This window comes from Calliphora vicina, chromosome 1, assembly GCF_958450345.1.
Source record: "Calliphora vicina chromosome 1, idCalVici1.1, whole genome shotgun sequence".
NCBI lineage: Eukaryota > Metazoa > Arthropoda > Insecta > Diptera > Calliphoridae > Calliphora > Calliphora vicina.
The window spans coordinates 4,510,610-4,529,361 of NC_088780.1; the positions used below are offsets into that span (position 1 = coordinate 4,510,610).

The 18,752-nt window shown below is 28.3% G+C and overlaps 2 protein-coding genes and 1 non-coding gene across 3 annotated transcripts in view; 2 read left to right on the top strand and 1 right to left on the bottom strand.

The window, feature by feature from the left end:
• CCT7 (chaperonin containing TCP1 subunit 7) overlaps positions 1-17,138 on the top strand; it is a 35,265-nt gene extending 18,127 nt beyond the window's left edge. Inside the window, exons 5-6 of the mRNA XM_065498771.1 lie at positions 9,074-9,262; positions 16,613-17,138. Coding sequence (XP_065354843.1) covers positions 9,074-9,262; positions 16,613-16,833 — 410 coding nt within the window. The 3' untranslated portion in view covers positions 16,834-17,138. The remainder of the gene's footprint in view (positions 1-9,073; positions 9,263-16,612) is intronic.
• Positions 366-491, bottom strand: LOC135949646 (U4atac minor spliceosomal RNA). Its single transcript, XR_010575897.1, has one exon. It is a non-coding gene; the product is annotated as a U4atac minor spliceosomal RNA (small nuclear RNA).
• Positions 17,139-17,280: 142 nt separating the features above from the next.
• LOC135949266 (uncharacterized) lies at positions 17,281-18,453 on the top strand. Its single transcript, XM_065498772.1, has 3 exons — positions 17,281-17,471; positions 17,559-17,685; positions 17,746-18,453. The coding sequence occupies exons 1-3, from the start codon at positions 17,364-17,366 to the stop codon at positions 18,414-18,416; spliced, it is 906 nt and encodes a 301-aa protein (XP_065354844.1). The 5' UTR covers positions 17,281-17,363; the 3' UTR covers positions 18,417-18,453.
• The last annotated feature ends 299 nt before the right edge of the window (positions 18,454-18,752 follow it).

Genomic DNA, 18,752 nt, shown 5'->3' on the forward strand with positions numbered 1-18,752 from the left:
CTGTTATACACAAAAGTTTCTATAGAGAAATCTGTTATACACAACCTTTTCTATAGAGAAAACTGTTATACACAAAAGTTTCTATAGAGAAATCTGTTAGACACAAAATTTTCTAGAGAAAATCATGTTATGCCGAAAATTTTCTATAAAAAATCATGTTAGACCCAAAATTATCTATAAAAAAATCAAGTTATTTACAATTTTTTTTAATAAATAAATCAGGTTATACCGAAAATTTTCTATAAAAAATCATTTTATCCACAAAATTATCACCGATTTGCTATTAAAAGAGTTTCGTCTTTTCTTTCTCATATAATCCACACTTAAATTGATTTCTCAGAAGCCCCCTGTAAAGTAAGAGGGCCCTGTCCAAAAATTCCATACATTTAAAATACTTTAAACGTATAGGGGTTTTAAAATATCAATGGTGTCAGCATCAATACTCTCACTAAACGTTCATTGAGTATTATGCTCCCCATGACAAGGAAGGAAGATCAAGCTCAAACTAAAATAACTTATAGCTAATAAAATATAAAGTAAATGAGAATTATAACGAAATAAAACGAAAAACAAACAAAACTAAGCGAACATTAATAAAAGCAGATACATAAATGTATTCAAACATTAATACTTTAGGGAGTGTGCGTGCACTCAGGTAAAAAAAAACACCCTTGCCCTTTTTCTTTATACCAGACACTTTAGTTCCTTGTTATTATTATGCATTTATGCGCCTTCATTGTGTTTCCAATGAAGTGTAATGTTAAGAGTTAGAAAGAAAAAAAAAAAGATTGTATAAAGAAACGTGACGTGTTTGAAAAATACTTTAATAAATCACAATAATTTTATGCAATCTAATGAATACATACGACAAGAACAAAGGCAAATGAATGTATAAATATTTATATAAAAATAAAGTATATAAAGTAAAGTGCATAATATTTTTTCTACTAACTAGGGATGCATTAATTATTACTAAGTTTATAGGGAATTGAGTTTGTTTCGTTACATGTAATTAAAACTTGAAATTAGAGGATTTTAGTACATGCAAATATTTAAAAATAACTTCTAATACATGTTTGAATTTAAATTTCATTTAAACTGATGATGAAGTTTTTCGTTTTGAAACCAAAATAATAAAACGTTTTCAAAATGCTGAGCTGTAACAGATTTAAATATATTTTATTGCGGAATTTTAAAACTAAATATATTAAAAAACAAGTAAGAGAGCTATATTCGGCTGTGCCGAATCTTATATACCCTTCACCAAATTATACTTCAAAATTTGAAATATTTTTGGTAAACAAAATTTAATTTTTTTTCCAGTTGTTTTTTTCATTTTTTGGAAAAAAAAATTTTCGATTATTTTAATTTTTTTTTTAAATTTAAAAAAAATTTTTTGTTTTTTCAACTTTTTTTTTGTGAAAAAAAAATTCGGGTTAACATTTTTTTTCCGATTTTGACCCATTGTAGGTTCAACTTACTATGGTCTTATATACGTCGTTGCAAATGTCTTTGAAATATCTATCATTAGATATCCATATTGTCTATATTAATGTCTTAGTAATCCAGATATAGGTCAGAAATCGAGGTTGTCTTGGTTTTTTCCTCATATCTCAGCCATTTGTGAACCGATTTTGCTGATTTTAAATAACAAAATTCTCGAAAGCATGTTTGACAGAATTATTGAAGATTTGGATCCCGAAGATATCTGGGGTCTTCAGAAAATTGATTTCAACAGACAGACAGACGGACATGGCTTAATCGATTACGCTATCTATAAGGATCCAGAATATATATACTTTATAGGGTCGGAAATGAAAAATGTAGAAATTACAAACGGAATGACAAACTTATATATACCCTTCTCACGAAGGTGAAGGGTATAATAACTAATTTTGAATTTGGTGTCAAAATGTCGGATCAGTTTTTATTTCTGAAAAAATAAAACTTTTATTCTCTTAAAAAAAACTTTTTTATACACTTCACTCACCATGAGTGGCAAGTAATTTCTACATTTTATATATATTCTGGATCGTTATAGATACATGATTGATACACCAATATATCGGGAATTCTTCGGGCTCGATTGCTATTTAAAATCGAGATACATAACAACCTCGATTTTTGGTTTGTTTTGTATATATATCTGGATTACAAAGTCATTAATATAGACAATATGGATATCTAATGATAGATATTTCAAAGTCCATTACAACGATGTGTATAAGGTTGGACCTACAATGGGTCAAAATCGCCACAAAATATTTTTTAACCCGATCTTTTTTTTTTCATTAAAAAAAAATTTTTTGTCATAAATTTTTTCATTAATAAATTTAAAAAAAAAAATTTTTTAATTTTTATTAGTTTTTGTCATACATCTTTTTCACTAATAAATTTAAAAAAAAAAATTTTAATTTATTAGTGAAAAAAATTTATGACAAATAATTATTTTTAATGAAAAAAAAATCTGGTTAAAAAATATTTTGGCAAAAAAAAAATTATTTTTTTTTTCGTAACTGCCTTGCTGAAATACTTTATATTAGGGGGTGTAAGGCTAACTTTTTTTTATTTGTAAGCTGGTACACTCTAATGTATGTATTTCTTAAGTATTTCAGCAAGGCAGTTACGAAAGAAAAAAATATTTTTTTTGCCGAATGGGCACAAAATATTTTTTAACCATTTTTTTTCACTAAAAAATTATTTTTTTTTTTTAATTTTTAAAATTTTTTTTTTTAAATTTATTAGTGAAAAAAAATGTTATGTATGACAAAAACTAATAAATTTTAAAAAATTAAAAATTTATTAATGAAAAAAAAAGATCGGGTTAAAAAATATTTTGTGCCGATTTTGACCCATTGTAGGTCCAACTTACTATTTTTGTTTGCCGAATGTAGGGCGACCCCTATTAAAGTATGATATATCAATGTTTTTGTCTCGAGACAAAAACTCCGATATATCACACTTCAAGATCCGACGGTAAATGGCGAAGATATAACGAAAAACGTAAAAAGGCGCCCCTACATTCGGCAAAAAAAAATTTTTTCGTAACTGCCATGCAGAAATACTTCATATTAGGGGGTGTACGACGAAAATTTTTTTTGAGGTACGGTCTAATGTGCATTCCTCATTGATGCTCAGTTAAACCTAGATTATATAGCATATAAACAATAAGTGAGAAACACAATTTTTAGTTTAATCTAGGTTTAAACGAAGAATTTAGATAAGCTTTATCACAGAAACTAGCTCTTATAAGTTTTTATTAAAAACTGCTTTTCTGTAAATAAATTGTTTTTATTGAAATCGGTTGTTTTTATATATTTTTTGTAGCTGTCATTTGTTGTCATCAAATAAAATTTGATATAACCCCACTGCATTTATTTAATTTCAATTGCATTATTTTTTGTATAAACAATACGATGTTGTAAATTTCAAATAAAAAATTTTCATTCAAATTCAGTGTTAAAAGCCAGCAGCGAACAAAAAAAACTTAAAATGCTAAGTATAATACTGGAAAATTAATAGCTGTGTCTGTCTATCTAAAGGTCTATCTGTATGTTAGTGTTTGAGCAGTTTTTTTTTAAATAAAGTTTATTGACTTTTCTACTATTTTTCCATGAATATGACATTGAGTCTTATTTAGACTTTTTTTTTAAAAAAAAAGAAATAAATAAATAAAAACTCACATGTAGCTACAAACAATGCAATTAGTATTATTTCGTTTTTATGCTCATGGTTTTATTTTTCTTTATTCATTCTGTTGTCTCTAATATACAACTATAATTTGCGGTAATTTTTTTTTATTTTTCTTCAACAAGAAACTCATAAATTATTATTTGAAAGACACGATTTTTTTTTTGTTTGTCTCTCTCTTAGATTTATATATATTTTTATATTTTGTCTAATGGCACGACCTGCCTTATAGCCTGGTATATTTGATTGTATGTCTGTCTGTCTCTCTGTCTATATACTTACTTTATTTATGTGTTTTATCTTGTTTAAACAGAGTTTAAGTTTTGCTAGTTTTTCTATATATTATGTACGAGTATCTGTCTATCTATGTCTAATGTATAAACGGGTATATACCTACTGTTTTTGAATACCCTTCCTTTCTTTTCTTACCCATAGTTATATCAGTTTTATTTTATATATATTTTTTATATTTTTGTGGCTTACATTTTTTTGTGGGATTTTTTTTTATATTTATTATCGCCACTTGTTTGCGTTCTAATGACTTGAGTGGCGGAGCTTAAGGCAGGGGTATTAAATTGTTGTTTGTTTGCTTTAACATTAAACCACAAATTAAATTTTCAGATAAATAAAATAAATATTGCAAACAAAATTTCAACTAAATTTAGCTAAATAATAATGAAATTGTGTGTACATATGCATTTGTATGTAGAACTGAAATCATTGATAGGTATTATCATAAGGTCTGTTCATTGATATATGAGATTAAGATTGCAATTTAATTTCTCGATATTTTGTGATTCCCGGGAATCGTTAATTTTTTTTCGTACGTTCCGGGGTTACCGGTGAATTCCTGAAATATATAATTATAATCACTCCTATCGGCAATATCATGTGAAATTTATGTTTCCATGAAATATCCATTTTCCTCGAAGGGAAAATTGCTATCGTGATATTCATAGGAAATTTTCATTCACAATAGTAAATTTATTCAAAGTATTGTCCGTTTTAGCTATGACATCTTCCCATCTTTCTGGCTTCCGAGCCAAAAGAACTGCTCATCTGTTGAGGCCAAGAACGAATTAAGCCATTATCGGATACTCTGTTCTGAAGTGAAGCGTATCCCAGAGAGCGTTCTGCTTCGATTGAAACAAATAGTAGTCGGACGGAGCAAGATCTGGACTGTAAAGCGGATGAGGCAAATCTTCACAACCACTTCTTTCTAAATAGTTTTTAACAAGTATTGTATAATGATGATGGAATATTACGATTTCATGTCTGACATAATATTCTGGTCGTTTTTCGGCCAATGCTCGCTTCAAACGAATCAGTTGCATTCGCTACAGGTTCCATGTGATGGTCTGCCTAGATCCCTTTTGTTCCTACCAAATACCGAGAATTACCTTAGCGCCATGGATATTTGGTTTTGTTGTCGATTCGGCCCGGCTTCACATTAGATCACTCACTCTTCTGGTTATCGTTCGTAATGGATCCATTTTTCCACATCGGACATGCAAAGTCGTCTCTAAAGGTCTCCGCTTTAATTCGTTGGTAGCCAATTTCCCTTCTTTTGGATGAATCTAGCAGCTCGCAAACATTTTGAAATTGCTACTGGATTAGTTCCATTAATTTTGCTAGCACTTGTTGAGTTTGACAATATAATTTTCATGGAGTAATGCCTCCAATTATTGGCCTCCATTTTTTTTTTGGAGATTTTTGTCTTCCATGTCAAAACTGAACCTAACGAACCATCATCTCTCGCAAGTTGAAACCAATGAAACACATTCACCATAAGCTTTGGTAAGCAATCGGTGTGCTTCAGCTGCACTTTTTTTCAAATTAAAGAAGTAAAGCAAAACTTCCCCCATATGACGCTTTGTTGGCATAAAATTCGACATTTTGTTATTTACACTATAATGTTCAATAACTAAGTGAGAATAAATGTCAGATATGTAGCCTTCAAAATGACATATAAGTTATTAAAAACAAATACCGCGTTCAAAAAGATACGCCATCTATTGTAAATCCCACATTTTTCAGTCATACACCCAATTATTTGAAGCTCTATTTGTTGGGATATTTTTAATTTCACTTGGGGAGATCAATGAAGAATGTTTGGCAATCATGGGCGTTGATTTGGGAAAATTTTGCACTTTAAATATTCAAAGAGGATGATTAAAATCTTTTTTTTTTTTATGAAAACTTATATTTCAAATAAAGTTTCCATCATTACGACTACTTACTTGCGCAAACCTAAAAATAGTTGCCTAAATTTCATTAAAAAAATAACTAAAAATCAGAATCAAAAATTAAATTTCTTAATATTTTTAATTTTATTTGTTTGCAATTTAATGCAACGTTTCTATACGAAAATAAAAAACAAACTTGCATTGTGTCTTAAGTGTATCCATGACAAGTTTATTGACCCCTTCCCCATTCAGTACCCAAATGCATTGATTGCATTGTGCTGGTTGTAGTTTGCTGCGAAGGTAGTCAGTGCACAGCACAGCACAACACATATTGCAGTTGCATTCATTGTACGACGAATACATTTGGATTTGTTGTTTACAATCAAACATACTTATATACGATATAATGCAGGCAGAGTTACTGAATCTTTTATGAAAAATCAATAACGTTTGAATCAGTAAATTAGATATGTAAAGATAAGATTATATAAAGAAATTCTATTTAGTATTACTTCTAAATGCAAAATTGTTGCCTTTTTGGCCTTTTTTAAAAAATATTTAATTTATTTATCATCAATTTATATAACCAAGCCCTAAGCGACATTTAGGGTTAATAAATGCTACTGAATAAAATATTGCTAAACATTTCTGTAGAAATGGGAAAATGTAAAATTTGTTGCCCTCAACCTTAATGTAAAGTATGAATGTTTCTTTGTAAAGCTGCTAAATATGGCAAAAATGTTGCCCTATATCTATATATTGCATTTTTCTAAAAATATTTCAAAGCTTTAAAAAAGTCATATTTTTATTTCCAAAATTCTAACATTTAAAAAGGGAGATGACATCTTTTAGGTTGTTTAAAAGTACCACAGTTTAAGAACCCTTTCCATATTGCAATTTAGCAAGTTTTTTTTATAATTCAGACTGTGTAGTTTGTTAACAACAACGACTTTTGTTTAGATTTCCATAGTTGTCATATTAAAATCAATTACTCACAATAATAATCAATAAAATTTTAACAATTTCACACTCAAATTTACAACATTTCTGTTTAATCTTGCAATAAAATCTATTACACACCACCACATTTCAACTGTCGTGCAATTTAGTTTAACAATTTTTATTTCAAATTTAAACAAATTTCAAAACAAAATTGCACAAACATCGACGAAATTGTTTAAGTCTCTTTTGTCGTCTAACTTTAAATGACAAGACAACATTTATTATTACATCTTGGGTTAGAGTCTGAACAAAATAAAAAAAAGAAAACTAAAACTAAAATTTATACACACAACGTTTCTATTTAGTATCTTGTTGTGTTGTTTATTTTTCTCTAAACGACTAATCTTTTGATGCTGACCTAAAAATAAACCAAGAAAATTAAATTTTATTGCCACAAATGACTAAGAGATGACTAACAAATATGGTTTGTTTGGTTTAATGTTTTAGAAACAATAGATACAAACAAAAAAAATAAAATAAATTTATACTTGTATACAAATATACATACATACCTTGCCAACAAAAATCTAGTCTAACCATAAAAAAAACATTTTGATTTATGCAATTTTTGCTTAATACTATCGTATAATTTAATATTTTAAAGCAATTTGTTTTTAATAAAACATAATTAAATGTGCGTTTACCTTAAAAATAAAATCTGGGTGCCTTAAAAAACTCAATAATATTTCATACACAAATGAACAAATTGTGAAAAGACAAATTTTGAATTTTCTTTGTGACATTGGCATGTTTAATATTGAGTGTATGACTTAAAAATGCGCTATTTACAATAGATTGCGGTTTTTATTTTTAATAACTTATATGTCATTTTGAAGGCTACATAACTGTCATTTATTCTCACTTAGTTATTGAACATTATTGAGTAAACAACAAAGTTTTTTTTCTTCGAAAATGTCGAATTTTGTGCCAACAAAGCGTCATATGCAAGAAGTTTTGCTTTACTTTTCTAATTTGAAAAAAAGAAATGCCGCTGAAGCACACCGATTGCTCACCAAAGCTTATGGTGAATGTATTCCATCTGTTTCAATGTGCGAGAGATGGTTTGTTCGGTACAGAATTGCTTATTTTGACAAGGAAGACAAATATCGCAAAGGCAAGCCAAATAAGTTTGAAGACCAAGAATTGCTTCATGAAGATTGTTGTTTAACTCAACAAGAGCTTGTAAAATCATTGGGAGCTACTCAAGCAGCAATTTCAAAACGTTTGTGAGCTGCAGGATTCATCCAAGAGCTGGGAAATTGGGTACCATACGAATTGACCTTGAAATACGATTTTGCTTCACCGACGCTATAAAATAAAATCATTTTTGCACCGGATCATAAGAGATCGTACGTGAAGCCCTGCCAATCAGCCGAATCGACACCAAAGCCAAATATCCATGGCGCTAAGGTAATGCTCTATTTTTGGTGGGACCAGAAGGATCCTATCTATTATGAGCTACTGAAATCTGGCCAGACCATCACAAGGAACCTGTACCAAATGCAACTGATTCGGAATTCGGCTCGGAATCCATATGTTGCCAGAAAGATGGGAAAATGTCATAGCTAACAATGGCCAATACTTTTAATAAATTTATATTGTACAAATGTTTCAAAATAAAAGCTAAAAATTTAAAAAAAAAATCGCTTTTTTAAGGCATACACCCTAAAATTCATTATGAATTCTTTAATGAAATGATTAAAAGATAAAAATTACTTTGATTTTGAAAATTGAATTGAGAATAAATTCATTCGAACTTTGATAATGTATGTCACTAGCAAAATGGTGCATTTCCAGTTTACCAACTTATTTTATACCACAATTTTGTTCCATATCAAAACAGAAGCAAGATTTAGTTTGTTGTTAAAAATGAAAACATTCCCAACTTGTTATAAAATTTTAGGCAAACAATTTAAAATTTTTTTTAATTCTTTGAAATTTTACGAAAATAATATGTTCACAGAGCTGCAAGGGCAAGAAAAATGCAAATAAAAATGACATTATTATTATGGTTTAAGTAGTTTAAATTCTAAAATCACAGTCCTAAAACTAATCATATTTGAAATTGGAATTAAATGCAATTAATTTAACCTCTAATATAACCTTTCACTATTTTAAATCCTTATTTAATAACTATAAATATAATTTAATAACCAAAAACGTAATAAATTTTTCTTTTTTTTCTCTCTTTTTAGGTGGTGGTGCCATCGAAATGGAATTATCTAAAATCTTAAGAGATTATTCACGTACAATTGCCGGCAAAGAACAATTATTGATTGCTGCTATTGCAAAAGGTTTGGAAATCATTCCCCGTCAACTTTGCGATAATGCCGGTTTTGATGCCACCAACATTCTAAACAAACTCAGACAGAAACATGCTCAAGGTAAGTTTTAAAAGAACAATTTTTTATAAACATATTTATTTATTCTTTGTTTAATATTTTTTGATAAGAGATTTCTCTCTTGCGTTTTATTTTGCCAAACGTTTCTGTTACTTTTTCCACATGAAAATCATGTTTGCGATTTGTTAAAGATCTTTTACAAAAGCATGTCATGGCACCCACGATGTTTTAAACAAAAACATCATAACTTAACGTTACTGTATAGTAATGTTTCGAGTTTTCCTCATATTTTTTTTTTCTATATGGAAGACATTTAACATGCAACTAACTTTAAATGTTGATTGTTGTGTTACTTTATTCTTTTTTTCGTTTTTGTATGAGGAGGAGATCAAACTTGATTTACAGAAAAAAATACAATACAAGTTTTTCTTTTTTTTTTGTAATTTAAAGAAACTGTTATTTATGTTAAAGAGTTTTTATTTGGTATCATGTACCACATAAAGTTTAAACGACGTATGTATGTAAGCATGACTTTACTTAGACTGCTAGGGGAAGTAACTTCTTTTAGAATTGTTAGTTTTATTTGAAAATTCAAATCAAATTAAATTTTATCTCTTTGCAATGCCATGAAAGAAATCATTACGAATCAATTCATATGTTTAATTCTTTAGAACTTCAAAAGTATTGAATTCATTCATTCTTTGTAGAGTCAATTCTATGTAGAATCATTTAAGTTTTCTTTAATTCATTTTTTTTCAGCTCAAATTCAATATTCAATTAATTTTGTAAATTATTACAAAGAAAAAATATATTGATACAATTTACATTAGAATTGAATTAAAAAATACTGGACCATTCAAAAGTTGAATGAATTTTATTATGAATTAATTCAACAATGACTGAACTTTATTCAAATAAAAAAGGTTTTGAATTAAGCTAAAGAATTTGTTATATGGCTGGATAAGGTTTTATGGAATGAATTTCAAAATTTGTTTAATTCCACATTAAGATATTAGTGCAATAAGCTTAAATTTAATAAATTCGAAGCTAAATTTGTAAAACACTGGAAACAAATTTTCACAAATTTATGTACCTAGTAAGTCTGGAAGTAATGTCTGGAATAAAAACAGAATTAGATCAGTTATTTTACTAATTAATCGTCAACTGTGATTAGAAGATAACGACTTGGCTGATTTTTCTGATTTTTATACCCTTCACCTTCGTGAGAAGGGTATATATAAGTTTGTCATTCCGTTTGTAATTTCTACATTTTTCATTTCCGACCCTATAAAGTATATATATTCTGGATCCTTATAGATAGCGGAGTCGATTAAGCCATGTCCGTCTGTCTGTCTGTCTGTCTGTCTGTCTGTCTGTCTGTCTGTCTGTCTGTCTGTCTGTCTGTCAGTCTGTCTGTCTGTCTGTCTGTCTGTCTGTCTGTCTGTCTGTCTGTCTGTCTGTCTGTCTGTCTGTCTGTCTGTCTGTCTGTCTGTCTGTCTGTCTGTCTGTCTGTCTGTCTGTCTGTCTGTCTGTCTGTCTGTCTGTCTGTCTGTCCGTCTGTCTGTCTGTTGAAATCAGTTTTCTGAAGACCCCAGATATCTTCGGGATCCAAATCTTCAATAATTCTGTCAGACATGCTTTCGAGAATTTTGCTATTTAAAATCAGCAAAATCGGTCCACAAATGGCTGAGATATGAGGAAAAAACCAAGACAACCTCGATTTTTGACCTATTTTTTACCTATATCTGGATTACTAAGACATTAATATAGACAATATGGATATCTAATGATAGATATTTCAAAGACATTTGCAACGACGAATATAAGACCATAGAACGTTGGACCTACAATGGGTCAAAATCGGGAAAAAAAATTTTGAACCAGATTTTTTTTTTAAAAAAATAAAAAACAAAAAAAAAATTTAAAATTTAAAAAAAAAAAAAAAAATTTAAAATTTAAAAAAAAAATAATTTTTAAATTTAAAAAAAAAAAAAATTTAAATTTAAAAAAAAAAAAATTTAAATAATCGAAAAATTTTTTTTTCCAAAAAATTCAAAAAACAACTGGAAAAAAAATTAAATTTGGTTTACCTAAAAATATTTAAAATTTTGAAGTATAATTTGGTGAAGGGTATATAAGATTCGGCACAGCCGAATATAGCACTCTTACTTGTTTTTTATTGTATTAGAAATTTTCAGGAGATGGTTTGTAAATTAAAAAAAATTCAAAAACTCCGGGTAAAACTCGGATTTTTTTTTTTTTTTGAGTCCAGTTAACTGTAATAAAAAAGCTCCCTAAGGTATGCAGTACAAATTTAAATATTTTATTTGCAAATAAATAAGAACAGGCAGGTGTATGTGGGTTGGAGAAACTTGAAGAACTAACATTAGTAAATGCTACCGGGCGAAGCCGGGCGGGGCGGGTCAACTAGTTCTTTATAAAAATACAATGCAATATTTTCTGTAAAATTTTGATGAAAATATTAAACTATAAAAAAGTATTTGGTAAAGTTTCAAATTAATATTGAAAACAACAATTTTGAATTTCTCCTCTTAATGTTATTTGAATCAAACTAATTTTTTGGCTAAATTTGGCACCATATGGATATATTTTGCAGATTTGGTACCAAATTAAAAAAATTTCAACAAAATCTCAAACTTTAGAAAGTTTTCTTTATTTATTGAGCTAGACCATTTGATTTTGAAAATTTAATTGCGAATTAAGTCTTTCGAACCTTTGGCATTCAAACACTAAATTTATAGAATTGTTTAACAAAATTTCAAATAGATTCGAATTCCGTAAGAAATGAAAAGCAAATTTTAAAACTATTGCTATTTAGAATAGAATATTTTCATCTCAAATATATACAAAATATTAATAAAATAGTTGCAATAAATAACATTTAAAGAAATTGTATTTTTATTGAACTTATTTGAAATATTTCATGTAAATTTTTAAATGGAAAATGTTTCCAATATTTGTAATTTCAATTAAAACTAACCTTCAATTGGCGCCCTTTAAATAAAATTTCAAAATATTAAATATGTACGTACATATGTTTTGTTTATTTCGAAAAAGAAAAAATTATTTGTTTTCAACGTTTAATTTAAAAACATTTTTGGTCACGTAGACATACAGTCTTGCTTGCTGTTATATACATTTCATTTGATTGTTATTGTAGTTTTTATTTAATTATCTATTTTATATTTTATATGATTAGAAATGTATTTGTTTATATTAGAAATGTTTTTTTTGTTTGTTTCATAAATTGTTTACTTTTTATTAGAGATAGATTAACTTTGTGTTTCGTTTGTGTTTATTTTTTTTCATATCACCTCAAATTTTTTTTTTAAAATCATTAAATAATGTTTTTTTATAAAAAAAATAAAAAGAATTTTGTGCGCGTCATTATTTGATATTTGGCCCAACTTATCTCTGTTTTAATTTATTTTCTTTCTATAAATATAATTTCTTTGTTTACTGAAAGCAAAAACACGAAAAATTATTGTTGATGTTAATAAAACATAAACAAAAAAAAACGCATTTCATTAATAAATTTTTATACAAATAATTTATTACTTGGCATTTTTTTTGATGAATTCCTGTGAAAATATTGAGTTTATATGCCATTCTTTTTTATTTTAATTTTTGCACTCGTGTTTACTTTTGTTCTATATTTTTATAAGTACATTGAAATTGTATTATTTTAATGTATTTTCATGGAAAAATTTGAGCTAATTTCAATAAAATTCCGTAACTACTTAACTAATTAAGTTCTTTCTTTTTTTGCCTTATAGTCAATATATACACATTGGTGTCATATAATGATTTCTTTTTTGTTTATAACCTTGCTGTAAATTGGTTAATTTAATTAAACCGGAAACGGAATTAATTTTATAAAGCTAACAGTGTTTTTTTTATTTAAAAAAAAAAAAATAAACAAATTAAACAGGTTAAGAAATAAATAAGATAATTATCACAAAACAGTTAAAACTCAGGTTTTATTAAACATTAACCGCCATATTTATAAATTGTTTTTTAAATTTATCAAATGCTTATAAAACAAATTTTGTCTTATAAACCTTTGATAAATTTAAAAATTGTTTATGAATATGGGGGTAAATGTTACGGTATAAAATAAATAAAATGAAGAAATATTAAACTTTTTTTCAATTTATCTTACTTGATTTACGTGGGTGGGTCTTTTGGAATTTCCCGGCCCTTAACTGTCAGTTGACTCCTATAAAAATTTGAACAAGCTGCGTCATTTAGTTTGTATTTGACAGCCATTAATAGTAGACTACTTCGTGACTTGAGGAGAAATTGGAAAAAAGTGAGTTTTTTCTTATAATTTTTTTGCGGAAAGAGATTTGACTCCGTCGATGAAATCATCTCAAAAACAAATACCTATTTTGATGACCTCGACAAATCTTGTTTTTTAAGAAGGGAAAACATTGGAGAAACGTTGGACAAAGTGCATAGAGCTCAAAGGAGACAGCTATGTTGAAAATTCAAAGAATTTTGTATACAAAAACCTGTGTTTCATTCAAAAAGACATGGACTTTTTGGCCCACTCTTACATCTCTTGCTCTATGACCCAGTGTTCACTATTTTTTGGCGGCACTACTACAAATAATAATTTTATTATAACAATATCTAATCATTGAAATGTCTAGCCAGTTAACTAACTAGAAAAATGTTTAATTCTTATCAAAATGTATTGTTTTTTTTAACAATTCACAAATTTCAACTTTCACGTAACCATTAATGTTATAATGGAAAAACCTAGTCAATACAATTGGAAAATATTCCGAGGTTAACTTTTATAAAATGCAAATGAAATTTATTTTACTTATTTGTTTTACAATATCGACTGAAAGATTTCCTTTGCAAATCTAAATAAAGTATAATTATTAACCTCTAAATAAAGTATAATTATTTAATTTATTAGAATTTTGTATGTTTTTTAAGATAGTTTTTCTCTTATGAATTCTCATGAATTAGATTTTTGACAACAGACTTTAGTTTTTGTCTCTCAGTTAGGTATCTGGTTGTCATCTATGGTAAACAGTGTCAAATAATTTTGCGGTAAAAATACTTTTTTTTTAAATAAAAAATATTTGTGTGACCATACTTTAAGATATCAAAGAAACTAAAAAGAAACATAATTAGAATTTCATTGTCGAGGTCATATGTCAAATGCTTTATAGATTCGAAGACAACAATTTCTCAATTATTCGTTTTAAAAATCGGTTGGTTTTGAACTCACTCGAAATCACCACTAATGACAGATCTCTTGACAAACAGTAACATTATTTAGTGAAATTTGAAAATAGAAAACCTAAAAGAAAATATGTAAGCTTTTTTCTATCCCCTTACAAACCCGTTAGGCTGCATTATATTTGAATATTGTGTAAATTTATCAAACAAATATACACTTCATAATTCGAATTAACTATTATTGTGTTGTAGCATGAGATACAATAATCACTATGATAAACAATATCCCTCCACTCTATAACTACATTCATACAATATACAAACCAGTACTTAGTTCACTATTTGCGTAAACAATAAACGCAACAACCGCAAATAACAACAGCAGCATCACCAGCAGCCGCATGTAGCCAGATTTCAGTCGCCCACATTGTAGAGCAACAAAACAACATGAGATTTATGTTGTCCCCATTTAATGTGTAAAATGGTGTAAAAGCCCCCTCTCCTACCCATTTCATTTTTTACGAGTATTGCTTTTTTATACATTATTTTTATTATTAAACCAAAAGTTACAATCAAACGAAAAAAAGAAACAAGTTTTTAAATTGTTATGGTTACTGTTGGAATATATGCTCTACTTAAGCATGTTACACATACAAACCTTCTTCTCACACACTTCTTTACACCCTTTCCATCCACCTCCATAATTTCAAGTCGGGTTTTCTAAAGGCAACAGACCCCAAACCATAATAATACATTAAATTTGTATGTATGTTTGGATGTTGATGTTGTTGACATTATTATTGTGGTTGTTGTTGCTGTAGTAATATGTAGTAAGTTGTCGTCGTATGCATCAATTGTTAATTGACAATGTTTGTTTTTGAATTTCATGTTTTAAGTGGATCTAGCTGGGGCTAGAGTTAAATATACAAACAATAACAAAAGTTTATTTTTAAGGGAATTACATATTAAAATTCTCATTATTTCATCTGATATACACTCATGTAATCATACATTCAACTATAATTGTATGGAAAAAGGGTTTAAGATTTTTTTTTGTACTTAATTTAAACGCCCTCAGTCAAAATTTTTACAATTACAGCTTAGCTTTTTTTAATATTACAACAATTTGAAAATAAGCGTAGGCGTTTCGAAATGTAACAATGTTATATTTGGATTTTTTTATACACAAATATTTAGGAAGTATGTAATTGAAAACATTTATATTATACTAGCTGTTCCGGCAAACGTTCTTCTGCCATAGCTCACACAAAGTTTGAAGATCAGATATGCAATAATAAAATTGTACTTTCTATGGGAGGTGCCATGCCCATTGTTCCTATGTAGGTCAATTGTGAATCTGAACCATCCAACATCCCACTCAAACACACACAACAAATTTCATCGAAATCGGCCCAGCCGTTAAGGAGGAGTTCAGTTACTAACACACTTACAGAAGAATTATCTATAGAAAGATTATTTTCCAGTTTAATTTTGGTAGTTTCTAATTATTTTAATATCAAAATGACTCCAAAACGCTTTGTAACTTGCTACAAATTATCTTTTCCTGGCACCGTCACGACTTTATCCAATCGAAGGACAATATACATAAGTTTGTCATTCCGTTTGTAATTTACACATTTTTCATTTGCGATCCCATAAAGTATATTCTGGATTGTCTATTTAAATCAACATTCCGAAGCCCCCAAACAATATTGATACATCAATATATCGGGTTTAGTTCTTGTTCGGTTGTTATTTAAAATCGGGAAAATCGGCCAACAAATGGTTGAAATATGTTTCTCGAAATTTTGTTCTCCACCATTTTTTTTATCATTTCGCAATTTATTAACATATCGACTACAGATATCAATTTTTTAGAAAGCAACATTAAAGACAGTAGAGACTTTAAATCAAATAACACAATTAAAACCATAAAAACTATCAATATAAATCTTATCAAATAAGTAAAACAAATATTTAAAATAAAGTCCCTTTTTGCGTGTCCTGTAGAATGTACATTCTTTAAATATTGTCGATTAATTCTATTTATCGTTTATTCTATCGCTTTATTTAGATTTTTTACTTAGATATATAATATTTATAATACATATATGTGCCTATTTATCTAAACATATTTAATAATGATATAATTTAATTTTGTTTAATTCACAGGTGGCCAATGGTATGGTGTAGACATTACAAAAGAAGATATTGCTGATAACTTCGTTGAATGTGTATGGGAACCATCAATCATTAAAATTAATGCCTTGACTGCTGCTGCTGAAGCTGCCTGCATGATTCTCTCCGTCGATGAGACCATTAAGAGTCCCAAAGCCGGTGAAGCCCCAATGGCTGGCGCTCCCATGGGCCGTGGCATGGGTAGACCCATGTAAAACACACACAAATTAAATCTGTCATTCTATTTAACATTTTTTTAAAAAACTTAATGTTCATTTTAATAATTAATAATTTTCGTTAACTTTATGTTTATGTCAAAACATGCTTAAAATATCATTTGAAGTCTTATTATAGATCACTAAAAAAAGGCACTATCATCAAACGCATTTATTCATTACTAAATAAAAGAAACGCTTCTTTTCTTCTCTACTATATTAAAAACAAATACAAAAACAAAATACAACTAAATATTAAAACCTTTAAATAAAAAAAGAGAAATGTTTATAAAACACTGGAGAAATTTTTAATTTTTTTATTTATGAATTATGAATCTAGAAACCGCAACATTTTAGGCGTTTTTTTTGATAAAATTAAACTTGGCAACACGTTTCTTGTTGCTGGCATTATTTATTTTGTTTTCATTTCTCTTTCGTAGTTTGTGACCGTGTGTTGTTTTCTGTTTACAGTTTGGTGTTGTTAGTGTGGAAATATTTTTTTACGAAATTTAATTAAAATATTGTGTAAAATGAAAACTGCTGGCAGACATCCAGTGGTAATACGAAATATCCAAACCAGTAGGGGAGTAGTACAATACAGCATCTATGATTTCTTGAAGGAAATTGAAAACAAGCCGGTAACTTAAAAATCAATTTTATAGGTTATGATTTCCCACAAAAACAAGGAAGCATCTGACAAAATATTTTATATTCCCCCAAATTAGGTAATATGGAATAGAATGCATATTGATAATAAAAATACAGCAATATTGGATCAAAATTGGAATAATCTTGGTCGCATATTTGTACCATACATTAACCAGCTAGATGAAGAGGAGAAAACTCAAATCGGTAAAAAGCTAAATTTGTTTCCTAGTCTACTTTTGTTTAATTCTTGTTTTGTTTCCCTAGTTGATGAATTAAAAAAACACTGGTTAGTTATAAGAAAAACCTTAATGAAGGGTTTACTGTTGAAAAAGAAAGGCAAAGGTACTCATTGTCATTATTTACATCACATAGAGTTTTTTCTGAATTCGAAAAAGATATATCTTAAGGATATTGCCACTGAAGAAGAACTGCAAAAATTAAAAGAAAATGAGATTAAAATTAGGGAAGCAGCGGGTTTGTCTCCTCCAAAAAATACAAACCGTAAGAGACCTCGTCAAAAAGGGGACAATGCAGACAGTGGTTCACACGCAGATAAAGCATCCACTAGCAAAAGAGCCAATGCGGATGTTAGTAATTCGCCACGAGTGCGTGAAAATTCCCAACAAACTCTCAATAATGTTTGTGATCCAATGTCAATGTGTGAAACTGCCAGCCATCAAACAACAGAAGATGACGATGGTCATGAAACATCATTTGATTACCGCAAACAGCAGCAGCGTACCAATAGCAGAATCCAAAGATTTGCAACTGAATCGGCGCCAACAAATTCATCTAACATGGCAAACAATTCGTATGATCCTAATCAAGCTTTTTTCGATTCTTTAAAACCCTCTTTACGGAAATTAAACGATTCGCAAAAATTGGATTTCAAAATTGAAGTACTGAAAACATTAAGAAAATATAAATTGTATTAATATTTAAATAATTTAATAAATGATTGTCTTGAGAATATTTCGTTTTGTCTTTTTTTTTAAAAAAATAGTTAATGATAAAATTAATATTACATAAGAAAAATTATTTCAATTAAGCAATTTTGTCCAATAGTACAAACAAATCACGATTTGTCGAGTAAAATTTAATCGTACTAGGATCGCCTGGTGGCCGAAACTCGACCACTTTTTAAACGCTTTTTTCCACTTTTATAGAAAGAATTTTAAAATATTTTTTATATTGTGCACATCTAGAGAAAAAAACCTTTTAAACCATATATATTTCATCAATATTGGTGGACAATAACATACTTAAAAAAA

Bases quoted from the DNA above. Each gene is read 5' to 3' on its own strand.
- LOC135949266 (XM_065498772.1), top strand. From the start codon at position 17,364: ATGAAAACTGCTGGCAGACATCCAGTGGTAATACGAAATATCCAAACC. The intron at 17,472-17,558 runs GTAACTTAAAAA...CCCCCAAATTAG, and splicing joins AGGAAATTGAAAACAAGCCG to GTAATATGGAATAGAATGCA. The intron at 17,686-17,745 runs GTAAAAAGCTAA...TTGTTTCCCTAG, and splicing joins AGAGGAGAAAACTCAAATCG to TTGATGAATTAAAAAAACAC.